Below are 14,993 nucleotides of genomic sequence, written 5' to 3' on the forward strand. Positions count from 1 at the left end.
ATGTGGAATAAGTTAATTGATGCCAGAGAACGCCTGGGAAAAAGGGGATCAAGCCCAGTTTGTTATGCCTTTACAGGATTTCTTAACAATGTCAAGGAATACAGTTTAAATGGCAGAGTACCTTGTCATAGAAATTTCAGAAATCCAAATGGACCGTAATACTAGATTAAGCTCAGCCTGAGCTTCCTCTAATTTTAAATATGCTCTCTCTTGATCCCATTCAAAAGCCAAGGCCAGGAGCTTTCTTTCATCCATCAGAAACAGCTCCCAGGCTTTGGGATCTTGCCAAGGAATAGCAGATGGAACTCCCCAGGACATCATCAGCTATCTCAGCATTTCTGTGTGCAACAGAATGACTGATGGACATCCAGTGGTACAGAACCGAGACCCAGTCTTCACAAGGCACTGGCAAAACACAGCACATGAATGCCACAAAATGACATCACTGATGACATTGCAAATCTCCAGAGCTATTGTTGCTTATTCACACATGGAAACATCACATGGAACTGACACAGATAAAACAATCAAATCGACCCAAATACCAAATTACTAAGGCTGCCGTCAAGGTCAGATGGAAACAGCCTGAAGAGTAGGACATGGAATTGTAGAATGGCATGAAGGAAAACACTCCACACCTCATGAGTCACCAGGCTGTTCCAGCCAAGAGATGATGGCTCAAAAATGCCCCAAGGCTATGGGACAAGGCTATCCCACCCCTCCAGGACCAACATAAAATGCAGCCTAGCACCTCTCTCCCTCACACAATTCTCCTCGCTCCTTCTCCTCCTGCTGACAACCCGGTAAGCCTCATGCCCCTGACCCTCCTGCTCCTGCACCTCTGGCCCCTCTCTTCCAGCATGCTCAGCCCCAGCCTCAGCAGCTCTCACGACTCCCCACAGCCCCACAACAGCCTTCACACTCCCTCACACTCCTGCATCATGGCCTGTCATAGCCCCACAGCGCTGCTCTTCCTCACACCTCTCTCTTCCAGGACCCTCCATACCCCACCCATGGCCTGCAACAACATCTGCCGACCCTGCGGACCCACCCCGCTGGCCAACAGCTGCAACGAGCCCTGTGCCCTGCAATGCCAGGATTCCCGCGTCATCATCAACCCTTCCCCTGTGCTGGTCACCCTGCCAGGACCCATCATGACCTCCTTCCCCCAGAGCACCGCCGTCGGATCCACCTCCTCCGCTGCTCTGGGCGCTGAGCTCAGTGCCCAGGGACAGCCCATCTCTGGTGGATCTGGCTTTGGCCTTGGCTACGGCCTGGGCTATGGCTGTGGATTTGGCTACGGGCTGGGAGGCCTGGGCTGCTATGGCAGAAGGGGCTATCGCTACAACTGCTGAGGGCCCTCAGCACCACTCCTGACATAGCAATGCACTTGCAGCTCTGGCAACAGCTCCTGCAAGAATATGGCCTCAGCTGATTGTCGCCCTACTTGCTTCTCATACTGGATTCTTTCTAGTTCTTTCACCTGTCTTTGTTTTTTTCCCTCAATAAATTTTACTGCATCAAAGTCTGAGATTCCCTCCTCATCTTTTTGAATTCCATTGGCTTCATATCCTCACCCACCAAAAGCCAGGTAGGCTGTTGATGTGGATGGAAAAAAGCAGAACAGCTCTCTTAGGTAAGATGTCACCAGCAACAATAACCAAGGCAGGCACTGGAAGGAGGGGACAAGGACTGACCTTCCAGGATGTAGGACCCACTGCCCCAAAGGTTTTGACACATCCATGCTCTCCTGCTAATAGCTCTGATAGAATGTCCCTGTGCCAGCACACACTTGAAAAACTCTCTTCCCCATCAGAACTCTTGAACCCACCCAACAAACAGGAGGAACATCATTCACTTGGGCATGAACTCTTGAATAAAAGTGATTTGTTTCCCTCTCCTCAAAGAAAGTCAGCAAGGGCTGCATTTCCAGCACCATGGCCAGCTCAGTTTTGGTTCTCACAGAAGAAACTCCACCAGCTTTTCTACTCCGAGACCACTCCCACACTCAAAAATTCTTGCCTTCTTTCCCCATGGAATTCCATCTGTTTTTGTTTCTTCCCTTCCCCCCTTTCCTTCTCCTGTGTGCACTGTTGAAAACAGCCAATCTCCCTCAACTTCATTTCCTGCTGTCAGGGACTACCTTTTCTGCTTGAAGTCCTTACACTTTCTGCCCTCTAGGAATGATTCTCCTGCCCGTTCAGTCAGTATCTTGGTCGCTCTGATCTGGTCTTGTTTCACTAAGCCCTTCTGCTTCTTTCCCTGGATGGTCTTGATCTGCCCACACCACCTCACACAGGACCCCACCAGTGCTCTAAAGAGAGGAAAGGCCACCTCTCCCAACTTGATGGCAAGAATTGCCAGAAATCTATCTTGGATACTGGTGATGCCTTTTCCAGGGAGGAAAGCATTGAGATTTTGCAGTCCCTTTGTTCTCCTCCAGCACCACAGGGTCCTGCTCTGAAAAGCTCCTAGCCAGCCTCTCAGCCCCCAGCATGGCCTGGGGCCCACTGCCATTCCTGCCCAAATGCAGAACTTCACATTTTCCCCTCCTGAACTTCAGGAGATGCCTTTAACCCTCATTCAACAGCTCCCTCTGAGTGGTGGCACAGCCAAATGGTGCCTCAGCCATTCCATCAGGTGCCAGCTTGCTGAGGGGACAACAATCCTATTGCCCATGCTATTTTTAAGGATGTTGAACAGGGTTGGCCCCTTGGATACCACTCTTGACCTGCTTCCCTTGAGACTTGCCTTGATTTGAATTTTGGGCCACTGATGCCCAGCTTCTGAGCCCAGCCCCACAGCCACTCTCAGGACACTCACTGCCCTCTCAGGCAACCTGGATTTGCTCGATTTCTCTGGGATTGTGGAAGTGGAAGGAGCCTCCAAGTCTTCACAAAAGGGTTGTGTCCAACAGCAGCCACAGCTCTCTCCTCATGCCCAGGCTGAGTCATTGACACAGGGCAGACACAGAGCTCGGCCAAGCACCATTTCCTCAAGGGAAATCCTCCAAGAGAAGTGGCCTCACCCCTCAGCACTTGCCACAACTCAAAACCCCAAAGGCCTGGCTCACCCCTCCCCTTCTGCCTCTGCTCCGTTGTACAGGTGCCACCAACACACATGGAGTCAGTTCTGATGGAAAAGCCTCTTGACATTGAGTACAACGATTAAAGCAGGGCTACAAAATCGGGCACTGAATGATCACATCTTAAAAATATTTTTGTTGCAGAAGAGCTAAATTTTAAATACAAAGTATAACCATTCCCTCAGCCGCCAAGGCCACCACTAACCCATGTCCCCAAGTGACACCTCTCCAGGGATATTAAATGCCTGCAGAGATGATGACCCCACAGTTACACTGTGCAGTCTGTGACATCACTGACAACCCTCTCCATGAAGGAAGATTCCTTAATATCCAACCTAAACTTCTCCTGAAGACACTTGGACTCCAGATTCCTGCTCTCCTGTGGTGTAGCACAAGGGAAACAGGTTTCACATCCAGTTTATTATGAATCCATTTAGAAAACAGCTGAAATTGTGATGCAAGAAAAATTTTATTGAGACAAAGTAGTGAAAAAGCAGGAGCAGCCAGTGGAAGGGAATTGGGCTGAGGTGCAATCAGGATGACCAAAAGCCAAGGTTCTCTGCTTGCAGTATATTTGGCCAGAGCATCAAGGATTTCCTGCCCCACAGTTGGAGCAGCCAGGCAGAGCTGCCCAATGATTTCTGACCTGGAAGAAGGGGTTTGCAGCAGAGGGGATTGGACAGAGCCAAAGTAGAGAGTAGAGAGCAGGGAGCAGGGAGCAGGAAGATGAGAAGAGTAGGAGGCAGATGGGTCATGTTTGCAGGCAGCCTGAGATGGCCCCCTGGCTGTTGCCTTGCTTGGTGCCCTGAGAGCAGGAGCAGGAAGTGCTGAGTCCATTTGAGAGTACAGCCCCTTAGGCAAGAGATGCATCCTCAATGCCTGAGATGAGATCCAGGGAGTGGGTGGTTGGTGGCAGGAGTGGTGCTGAGGGTCCTCAGCAGATGTAGCCACCCCTTCTGCCATAGCAGCCTACGCCTCCCAGACCATAGCCAAATCCACGGCCATAGCCAAGGCCAAAGCCACCAAATCCACCAGAGATGGGCTGTCCCTGGGCACTGAGCTCAGCGCCCAGAGCAGCGGAGGAGGTGGATCCGACGGCGGTGCTCTGGGGGAAGGAGGTCATGATGGGTCCTGGCAGGGTGACCAGCACAGGGGCAGGGTCGATGATGACATGGGAATCCTGGCATTGGAGGGCACAGGGCTGGTTGCAGCTGTTGGCCAGCGGGGTGGGTCCGCAGGGTCGGCAGATGTTGTTGCAGGCCATGGGTGTGGTGTGGAGGGTGCCTGGAAGAGAGGGGGGTGAGGAAGGGTGTGGGGTGTGGGGGTGATAGGGGCCCTAATGAATGACGGTGAGGGAGTGTGGAGGCTGTTGTGGAGCTGTGGGGAGGCATGAGGGCTGCTTAGTCTGGGGCTGAGCGTGCTGGATGAGAGGGGCTAGGGATGCAGGAGCAGGAGTGTCAGGGGCTTGAGTCTCACCTGATTGTCTTCAGGAGCAGAAGGAGTCAGGAGAAGTGTGTGAGGGAGAGAGACTCTGGGCTGGCTTTTATGCTGATCGTGGAGGGGCGTGACAGCCTTGTCCCATGGCCTTGGGGCATTTTTGAGGTAGCAGCTCTTGGCTGGCCCAGCCTGATGAGTCACAAGTAGGGGAATGTTTTCTTTCCTGCAACTCTGCAATTCCGTGTTCTTTCCCTTGTGGCTGTGTCCATCTGTCCTTGGCATAACCTTAGTTGAGAAAATTAATGACCAATATCTTCTTGTTAATAGCAAGTGTCAGGACACGCAGAGAATTCAGCAGAAGCTTTGGAGAACTGGGGATTTAACACTGGGTCATGCCATGGCATATTGACAACACCTCTATTTTCATTTTGTCTCCTCCCTGAAATTCCATGTCCCTTGTTTAATCTCACTTTAAGGGTGCCCCATTTCCATCATTGTCTTGATCTCCCTGAGTTGCTCTTGATCAACCACATCCATGTCTGTGTTCCACTGTGGAGTCCAGCCAGTGGTGGCTGAAAGGATGGGCACTGCCCTCAATGTGCTTTTATTTCTTTTCCTAATCCTGTCTTTGGAACTGCTGGAGTTTTTTTGCTGCCCAAAGAGTGGATTGATCAATGTTGAAGAATTGTTCTCCTCACATGTCTTGTTCTCCTTATCCTTCACCATTTTTCCTTTCCATGTGGCAGATAGAGCCCAGCACTGTGACTCCACAGTGTGACCTTGAAGAGACAAGTGCTATGGATGGACCAACAGAAGACTTAGGGCAGCATGGGATCCTCCCTAAACAACAGGATTGGTTTTCCATCTGCAATGGGAAAGATCTGAGATACAAAAACACCTGGAGAAATGGCAACAGGGTGGGGATGGAAACAATGGGATGAAAGGAGCACACCCTCACAAGCAACGTTCCTGCAAAGCCCAGACCAGCCTGACAGAGCCATGATGGTCTGGGACCCATCTTCACAATCTACCCACAAAAAACAGAACATGAGTGCCCTGGGGCGACCTCGCTGATGAGGTGGCTTGGGTCACATCTTCACATTGCCCCGACAAGGCTATCAACACCAGCATTTAACCTCTAATACCTGCATTTAAATATTGTCATCAAAGTCAGATGGACAAGACCTCTGGAAAATGGCTTGGAATGGCAGAATTCCACATAGGACTGCCAGCACCCTGACATAGGAGGGAGGAGGAGGAGGTCACTCATCATCCATTAGTGACAATTAGCTTTTGTTAACAGGAAAAAAAATATTAAGACTTGGAGGATTTAAATTATGAAACCTTGTGCCTTGAATGCGGAATAAAAGCATTGACATCACAGACCAGCCTGGGCAAACATGGGCTTGTAGTTTGTTTATAAGATACATGAATGAGGTCAAGAAATATACTTTAAATGACAGTGTATGTTGTTGTGTAGATTGCAGAAATCCAAATGGACCTGACAAATGGAACAAGTTGAGCCTGAACAGCCTCTGCTATGCCGGATCCTCTCCCTTGATCCCATTCGAGACACAAGGCCAGGAGTTCTCTTTCATTCATTAGGAAGTGCTCAAAGGCACCGGAATCCTGCCAAGTTATTGCAGAATGACCTCCCCAGGACATCAGCAGCTTCCTCAGCATTCCTGGGTGCAACACAATGACTGATGAAAATCCAGTGGCACAGAACAGAGTCCCAGTCATCACAAGGCACCCACAAACCACAGCAGATGAGTACCACAAAATGACATCACTGATGACATTGTAAATCTCCAGAGCTGTTGTTGTTTATTCAGCCCCCCGGCATGCATGGAGCAATCAAAACTACCCAAATACCAACTCTCACCCTAAAGCTGCCGCCAAGGTCAGATGGACACAGACTGAAGAGCAGGACATGAAATTGCAGAATTACATGAAGAAAAACACTGCCCAGCTCATGACTCATCAGGCTGAGCAAGGCAAGAGCTGCTACCTCAAAACGCCCCAAGGCCATGGGACAAGGCTGTCCCGCCCATCCAGATCCAGCATAAAAGCCAGTCCAGAGCCTCTCTTCATCACACACTTCTCCCCACGCCTTCTCCTGCTGCAGACTACCAGGTGAGCCTCAAGACCCTGACGCTCTTGCCCCTGCACCCCTGGTCCCTCTCCTTCAGCACTCTCAGCCCCAGCCTCAGCAGCCCTCACACCTCCCCACAGCCCCATAACAGCCTCCACATTCACTTGCCCTCCTGCATCATGGCCCCTCAACACCCCACACCTTTCCTCACCCTTCTCTCTTCCAGGCACCCTCCACACCACACCCATGGCCTGCAACAACATCTGCCGACCCTGCGGACCCACCCCGCTGGCCAACAGCTGCAACCAGCCCTGTGCCCTGCAATGCCAAGATTCCCGTGTCATCATCGACCCTGCCCCTGTGCTGGTCACCCTGCCAGGACCCATCATGACCTCCTTCCCCCAGAGCACCGCCGTCGGATCCACCTCCTCCGCTGCCGTGGGTGCTGAGCTAAGTGCCCAGGGACAGCCCATCTCTGGTGGATTTGGTGGCTTTGGCCTTGGCTATGGCCATGGATTTGGCTATGGGCTGGGAGGCTTGGGCTGCTATGGCAGAAGGGGTGGCTACATCTGCTGAGGACTCCCAGCCCCTCTCCCGACACCACCAGCTCTGGCCTCTGGCAACAGCTCCTGAAAGCAAAGCAAATCAAATCAGCTGATGGTCCCCATGCTCTCACCTCATAACATATTATTTCCACTTCTTTCTCCTGCCTCTTCATTCTTTCATATCAATAAAGTTTTCCTGCTTTAAACCTGGGAAGCCTCTTTTTTTTGTTTGCTTTTTGGGTTTTTTGGGTTTTTTTTGGTTTTGTTTTGGTTTTGGTTTTGGGGTTTTTTGTTTGTTTGTTTGTTTTTTGTTTGTTTGGGGGGTTTTTGTGGGTTTTTTTTGTTTGTTTGTTTTTTGTTTTGTTTTTTTTTTTTTTTTGTTAAAATGCTCTCACCTCTGCACCCATCACATTCTAGGGCTGAACAAGCCACTGGGAGCATGTGGAACAGGGCAACAACACTTTTCCTTACATATATATCAAAACAACTAATAACAAATTATGTCATAGGGAACACAGGAAGGGACACCTTCCAGAACATGTCACAGGCCCTGCAAACTTGCTCCACCCAAGTGTTTGACATATCAATTCACTCCTTGGAACAAAAATGGAAAAGTTACTCCACACCAGTGCACACTTGACAAACTCTCTTCCTGGCCAGGACTCTTGAAGCCTCCCAGCCAAAAGAGAAACAACATCAACCTCATGTGCAGGAGCTCTGGAGCGCAGGTGCTTCAACTGCCCTGGTCAAGCAAGACCAACAGGAGAACATTTCCAGCACTATAGACAGGTCAGATTTGGATCTCCAAGGATTGAGACTCCACCACCTCTTCCACACTACAACCTCTTCCACTCTCATGATGAACGATTCTTGGCTTCTTTGCCCATGGAGTTAAATCTCTCTTCACTTCTGCCCTTGCTGTCTTGCCCTGCACATGTGCAATGCTGAGAACAGCCGGGCTCCCTTATCTTCATCCCTGACCATTCAGGATTTGGAAACACTGATGGCACACCCCTGTCCATCCTTCTCAGCTGGGAGTCTCAGCTCCACCATCCTCTTCTCTAGAAAAGGTCCCCCAGCTTCTTTAGAACATTTTTGGTCCTGGAATGGTCTGGATTCATTAAATGGATTTCATTCTCATGCTCAGCAGCCCAGGGCTGGTCATAGCACCTCACATGGGATGTGACCAGCTTTCAGGAGACAGCAAGAGTCACCTCTCCCTGTCTCATCACAACACTTTTCACACTTCTTCCCTTGAACCTTGGGGTCCCTTTTCCCACTACTTCCCTTGAACCTTGGGGTTCCTTTTCCCACCCAGGGACACCTCCTGGTCCATTTCTTCTCAACCACAACCACAAAGGCTTTTTCAGAGAAGAAAGCCATTGTTCCAAGCTACTCAGAGACTTTACTTCCTACCTGGGATGACTCCTACCAAAAAAGAGCCCTCAAAAGATGCCCTTGCTGAGCTCCAGTAGATGTCAAGGACTACTCAGGTTTTCAGTGTTGGCCAAAAGGATCCAACTCCTGGGCTACAGAACTGTGGACTTGCTGCCATCTGGACTTTGGGACACTGACCACAAGCCCCTGAACCCAGCCCTTCAGAGCCTTCTCAGGCCATCAGGGCACCACTCTGGGCACTGACATAATCTGGACGTGCCTGGGGTATTCTCAAGGATTATGCAATGCTCTCCTCCAACAACCCAGGGCAACTGCCCAATCCTCTTTCTGACAACCAGACATTGCCCAGAGGAGAGACTGACCTCAGTCCTTAGACCAAAAAATGACACAAAAGACCCTGGATATCAAAACTGTAAAAGGAAGAGGGGCACCAAGACACACACAAAGCACAACCAACAGGAAAAAGATGGTTCAATGTCAGCCATTGCCAGCTGGGAGAAAAGCATGGAGGAAGGGAATGTGATTGAAGGTACAACACCTCTACCTGGCACAGCTGCAAAATGCAGACCAGCCTGACAGGGCTGCCAGAGAGTGGGGGCAACTCCTCCTCACAGAGCCACAAGCCACAGCACAGAAGTACCATGGGGTCACCTCAACGATTACACCCCGCCTCGCCAAAGCTTTGGTCACATCTCGAGCCCACCCTGACATGAGCCATTAATACCAGAGTATGTTTTCTAAAGCTTGCACTAAAAGAAGCCACCAATGTGGGATGGACACAACCCCAAGACAAGGACAAGATACTGTGGATGTGGGGAAAGGCAAGGAATCCCCAGCTCATGACTCACCAGGTAGGACCATCCATGACAAGGAAGACAAGGACCTGCTCAAGCAGACCTGTAGATGAGCCTCGGAGATGAGGTGCTGGAACAAAAACTGAACACAGAGACCACGAGAGGTTTGCATTAAAGGCAGGCAAAGACCTGCAAAAGAGTATCCAGGCCTGATCTCAAGCAAGTGAGGGGTTTGTGTAGTGCAATGGAAGACCAAAGTGTGCCAAGGGCAGGGGAACTGGAGCAAAATTTCCTAAGACAGGCCTTGGTGCACTTTTTCATCCACATCTACTGCCTGCACAAACTTGCCTTAGCACTGAGTGAGACTGGAAAAGTTTTGGGAGAAAAAAGAAAAAGCCATGTGAGGTTGTAATGCAAGAAAACTTTATTGAGGACAAAGAATGAAAACTCAGCAGCAGCCAGTAGAAGGGAGCTGGTGTGGGTGGTGACCAGGATGACCATCAGCAGAGCAGCTTTTCTTGGAGGTTTGGCCAGAGCATCAAGGCGTTCCTGCTCTTCACTGGGAACAGCACACTGGAGGAGCCCAATTCACTCTGGCTTGGGAGAAGGGGTTTGAGCAGAGGGAACTGGACATGGCTGAAGAGGAGGGAGTGGAAGAAGAGCAGGAGGCACATGGGTCATGTTTGCAGGCAGCCTGGCCTGGTACCATGGCTACTGCCTTGCTTGGTGCCCTGAGAACTGATGACGCCTTAAGGCATCATTGGAATTGGAATCACTGAGATCATTAGAGAGCCTTGGCACAGAAGGAAATCCTCAGTGCATGAGATGAGTTCCAGGGAGTGGGCTGTTGGTGTCAGGAGTGGTACTGAGGGCCCTTAGCAGATGGAGCCATAGCCTCTTCTGCCATAGCAGCCCAGGCCTCCCAGACCATAGCCAAAGCCACCAAATCCACCAGAGATGGGCTGTCCCTGGGCACTGAGCTCAGCGCCCAGAGCAGCGGAGGAGGTGGATCCGACGGCGGTGTTCTGGGGGAAGGAGGTCATGATGGGTCCTGGCAGGGTGACCAGCACAGGGGCAGGGTCGATGATGACACGGGAATCCTGGCATTGCAGGGCACAGGGCTGGTTGCAGCTGTTGGCCAGCGGGGTGGGTCCGCAGGGTCGGCAGATGTTGTTGCAGGCCATGGGTGTGGTGTGGAGGGTCCTGGAAGAGAGAGGGGGGTGAGGCAGGGCAGGGGTGTGTGGGTGCAAGGGGTAGAGATGCAGGAGGGTGAGGGAGTGTGGAGGCTATTTTGGGGCTGAGGGCTTCTAAGGCTGGGGCTGAGCGTGCTGGAAGAGAGCGGCCAGGGCTGCAGGATCAGGAGGTTCAGGGGCTTGAGGCTCACCTGGTTGTCTTCAGGAGGAAGAAGGCGTGAGGAGGAGTGTGTGAGGGAGAGAGGCTCAGGGCCGGCATTTTATGCTAGTTCTCGAGGGGCGGGACAGCCTTGTCCCATGGCCTTGGGGCATTTTGGAGGGCGCAGCTCTTGCCTCAACACACCTGGCATGAGGTCATGAGGTGAGGAATGTTTTCCATTCGGATGTTCTGAAATTCCATATTCTGCTTTTGAGTCTGTGTCCATCCAATCTTGGCAGCATTTTTCATGGGTTGCTGTTTGGCAGGATTTCAGTGTCAGATGTGTGTCAGGGAGGAATGAATAAACAACCAGAGCCCTGCAGATTTGCTATGTCATCAATGATGTCACGTTGTGGCCCTCGGCTGCTGTGGTTTGTGGGTGCCTTGTGAAGACTGGGACTCTGTTTTTTGTGCTGCTGCATGTCCTTCAGGCATTGTGTTGCACCCAGGAATGCTGAGGAAGCTGCTGATGTCCTGGGGAGGACACTGGGGAACAGCTTGGCAAGATCCCAGTGCCTCGGACCTGTTCTTGATGAATGACAGAGAGCTCTTGGTCTTGTGTCTTGAATGGGCTCACAAGAGATGATAAACGAGAGTCTGTTCAGGCTGAAGCTGTTCTATTTTTATGGTCCTATTGGATTCCTCAAATTCTAATTTCAGCAGACTGCTACATGTCAAGTGTTTTCCTTGACCTCATTCAGAAATCCAATAACAAACAACAAACAGTTCCGATCCCTTTGTTCCCAGCCTGCTCTGTGGCATCAGTTCCTTTATTCCATATTCAGACCAACAGGTTTCATAATGATTTATGTCCTGTAAATCACAATATTGTGTTCCTGTAAGCAAAACCCAGTAATTGCTGTCTGATGTTCAGTGTGCTCCGCTTTCCCTCTCTGTCATGATGTGGGTGTGCCATTTTGGAATTCCACAATTCCATGTCCTTCTTTGAGGCCCTGCCCTTCTTACCTTGAGGGCTGCTTTTAAGTGTGAGTTATTGGTATGTGAGGGTTGGTGGCATTTGGGAGTTATTTGCTCTCCAGGTGAGTGTCAGGGAGGACTGAACAAACAACCAAAACTTCTGGGAGGTGTGGTTGTCATTGGCATGGTCACCCTGCGCTATGGGTCTGCTGTGGTTTGTGGGTGTGTTGTGAAGAGGAGACCCATTCCCTGTCAGCCCTCTCAGGCTGCTCTGGGATTTGCAGCTGAGCTGGAGGTGTTGCCCCTTCCCCCTCATTTCATCCCTCCCCAAACTGATCCCACCTGGCTAAGCCTGACTCTAAACCTGACCCTTGCTGTTGACTGTGCTCTGTGGGTGTGTTGGTGCCCCTCTTGCCTTTAAGGTTTTGGTAACCTGGGCCATTGGGGTCTTTGCGGGGACTTTGTACAAAGGAGTGAGGCCACTTGTGATTGTTGCAAAGAGAATTTGGAGGTTGTCCAGGGTTGTTGGAGAAGAGCATTGCAAGATCTTCGACAACCAGGCAAGTCTGGATGATGTCAGTGGTCTAAGAAGGATCTGAAGAACTGGACCCCGAGGCCTATCCTGAAGTCCAGACGGCAGCGAGACACAGGAGTTGGATCCTCTTGGGCAACACTCTGGAAAATCGGAGTGGTCCTGGACATCTGCTGGAGCACAGCAAGGGCATCTGCCAAGGGCTGTTTGTTGGGTGGGGGAGTCATCCCGGATGGGGTAAAATGTCTGAGCCTCTGTTGGAACAATGGTTTCCTTCTCCAAAAAAGCCTTTGTGGTTTTGGTTGTGGTTGTGGTTGAAGAGAAATGGAGCAGGAGGTGTCCCTGTACCAGTGTGGGAGCAGGAACCTCAAGTGTGCAGGATCTGGAATGCTGTTCTGACCAAGTGGGGAGATGTGACTCTTGCTGTGTCTTCAGCACTGGTGGGGTCACATGTGAGGGGTTGTGAGCAGTCCTGGCCACCCCAGTGTGAAAATGAAGTTGATTTAGTGAATAAACAGCATTTCAGGGCCAGCAATATTCTAAAGCAGGATCTTTCCTAGAGGAGAGGCTGAGAGAGCTGGGACTCCCAGCCATCAGTGTGTGCAAATCTCTGGATAAGTCAAGGGAGCCTGGCTGTTCTCAGCAAGGCACACATGGAGGGCAAGAGGGCAAGAGTGCAAGAGAAAACATGGAATTCTGTGGGAAAAGAAAGCAAGAATTTTTCAGTGTGAGGTTGGTCAGAGAGGAGAAGAGGAGACTGCTGGGAAATCAAACCATGAACTGTCCATGGTGATGGGAAACGCTGCTCTTGCTGGTCCTGCTTGAGCTGAATGGAATAAAGCACTTGAACGCCAGAGTTCCTGCCCAAGTGGAAGATTTTGAGTGTTTATTCAGAGGGCTTGAGAGTCCTGCTGGGAAGTGAGTCTGTGTGCTGGCAGAGAGAGATTTTGAGAAGAAGAGCAATAATGTGTCAAAGCCTTTGTTATAGAAGGTGTTTGGCTTGTAAAATATTTGGGAAGGTTCTCCCCCTTCTCTGCTTCCTGTACATGTCTTGTTTATTACTGGTGGTGATGGCTCTGTTAAATATTGCTGACAGATTTCCTAGAGAAAAGTCTTGTGCCCCTTTTCCTTTCACCAAAGTCCTGCTGAGCCCTGGCACTGTGCTGGGTGAGGATGTGGGACGTCTGGAATTGAAAAAGGAAGAGGAGGCATCTGAGGCTTTGATGCAGAAAAACTTTATTGAGGCAAAAGAATGAAGAGACAGGAGAATGAAATGGAAGGGATCCCAAGTGAGCTGCAAGCAGAGCAAGCATCAGCTGAGGTGCTTTGCTTGCAGGAGCTGTTGGCAGAGGCCAGAGCTGGTGGTGTCAGGGGTGGTGCTGAGGGCCCTTAGCAGATGGAGCCATAGCCCCTTCTGCCATAGCAGCCCAGGCCTGCCAGGCCGTAGCCAAGGCCAAAGCCACCAAAGCCACCAGAGATGGGCTGTCCCTGGGCACTGAGCTCAGCGCCCACGGCAGCGGAGGAGGTGGATCCGACGGCGGTGCTCTGGGGGAAGGAGGTCATGATGGGTCCTGGCAGGGTGACCAGCACAGGAGAAGGCTGGATAACAACACGGGAATCCTGGCATTGCAGGGCACAGGGCTCGTTGCAGCTGTTGGCCAGCGGGGTGGGTCCGCAGGGACGGCAGATGCTGTTGCAGGCCATGGGGGTGGTGTGGAGGGTGCCTGGAAGAGAAAAAAGGTGATACAGGGCAGGGGAATTGGGGTTGGAGGGGCTGTGATGAATAAGGGTGAGGGAACGTGGAGGCAGTTTTGGGGCTGTGGGGAGGCGTGAGAGCTGCTGAGTCTGGTGCTGAGCGTGCTGGAAGAGAGGGTCCAGGGCTGCAGTATCAGGAGTTTCAGGGGCTTGAGGCTCACCTGGTTGTCTTCAGGAGCAGATGAAGGAGTGAAGAGAAGTGTGTGAGGGAGAGAGGCTCTGGGGTGCTTTTTATGCTGCTCCTGCAGGGGCGGGACAGCCTTGTGCCATGGCCTTGGGGCATTTTTGAGGCAGCAGCTCTTGCCTGGCTCAGGTGGTGAGTCCTGAAGTGGGGAGTTTTCTCCTTCCTGGAGTTCTGCAGTTTCATCTCCTTCCCTTGGGGCAGTGTCCCTCTGACCTTGGCGGCACCTCTTACCTGCCAGAATTAGAGACCAGTGTGTGGTTGTTGATGGCACGTGTCAGGGCACGTAGAAGATTCAGCCAAAGCAGAGGAGAGCTCGGGAGTCATCCGAGGTCATTCCATGGCCCAATGAGAACATGTCCCCTTTGCAATCTTGTCTCCTGCCTGAAAGAACTCTCCTCTCTCTCAGCTTCTGCTTGTTTTGACGACAGTCCAGACCTCAACTCTGAGCCCTGACATTCAGTTCCATCTCAGGCCACCACTCTGGACATCTGGACTTGCCTGGGTTGTTGAGGATTGTGCAATACTCTCCTCCAGAAGCCCTGGACAACTTCCAAACTCTTTTTCTGACAATCAGACATTGCCCAGAGAAGTGATCTTGCTCCTCAACACTCAGCCCAAGTAAAGATCCAAAAACCATGAATATCAAATCCCAACATCACTGAAGAACTTCCAGACAAAGGTAATGTCTCCAGTCAGGCTTTGACGGCTGGGGAAAAGCATGGAGAGAGAGAATGGGCTGGAAGGGGCAACACCAGCCACTTGGAAGAGCTGCAAAGCCCAGACCAGCTTGTCAGGGCTGAGAGCGGCCGAGGGTAACCTTCAGAACACACTCACAGGCCAGAGCAAGGCAGTGCTGCT

The 14,993-nt window shown here is 51.3% G+C and overlaps 3 protein-coding genes across 4 annotated transcripts in view; 2 read left to right on the plus strand and 1 right to left on the minus strand.

Moving 5' to 3' along the window:
- Positions 1-1,013: 1,013 nt before the first annotated feature.
- LOC135290381 (feather beta keratin-like) lies at positions 1,014-1,355 on the plus strand. Its single transcript, XM_064404293.1, has one exon. The coding sequence runs from the start codon at positions 1,014-1,016 to the stop codon at positions 1,353-1,355; it is 342 nt and encodes a 113-aa protein (XP_064260363.1).
- Positions 1,356-6,863: 5,508 nt separating this feature from the next.
- LOC135285109 (feather beta keratin-like) lies at positions 6,864-7,193 on the plus strand. The gene has a single exon (XM_064397460.1). It carries the CDS (start codon positions 6,864-6,866, stop codon positions 7,191-7,193), a length of 330 nt encoding a protein of 109 aa, XP_064253530.1.
- A 2,624-nt stretch (positions 7,194-9,817) lies between these two features.
- Positions 9,818-14,993, minus strand: part of LOC135286537 (feather beta keratin-like) — a 52,624-nt gene continuing 47,448 nt past the window's right edge. Inside the window, exon 2 of one of the 2 annotated variants that reach the window (XM_064399628.1) lies at positions 9,818-10,557. In XM_064399628.1, the coding sequence (XP_064255698.1) occupies positions 10,230-10,557 (328 nt within the window). In that variant the 3' untranslated portion in view covers positions 9,818-10,229. Of the gene's footprint in view, positions 10,558-14,281; positions 14,367-14,993 lie in introns of those variants that run through there. The other variant, XR_010350783.1, reaches the window with a different exon arrangement.

Source organism: Passer domesticus, chromosome 1 (assembly GCF_036417665.1).
Source record: "Passer domesticus isolate bPasDom1 chromosome 1, bPasDom1.hap1, whole genome shotgun sequence".
NCBI lineage: Eukaryota > Metazoa > Chordata > Aves > Passeriformes > Passeridae > Passer > Passer domesticus.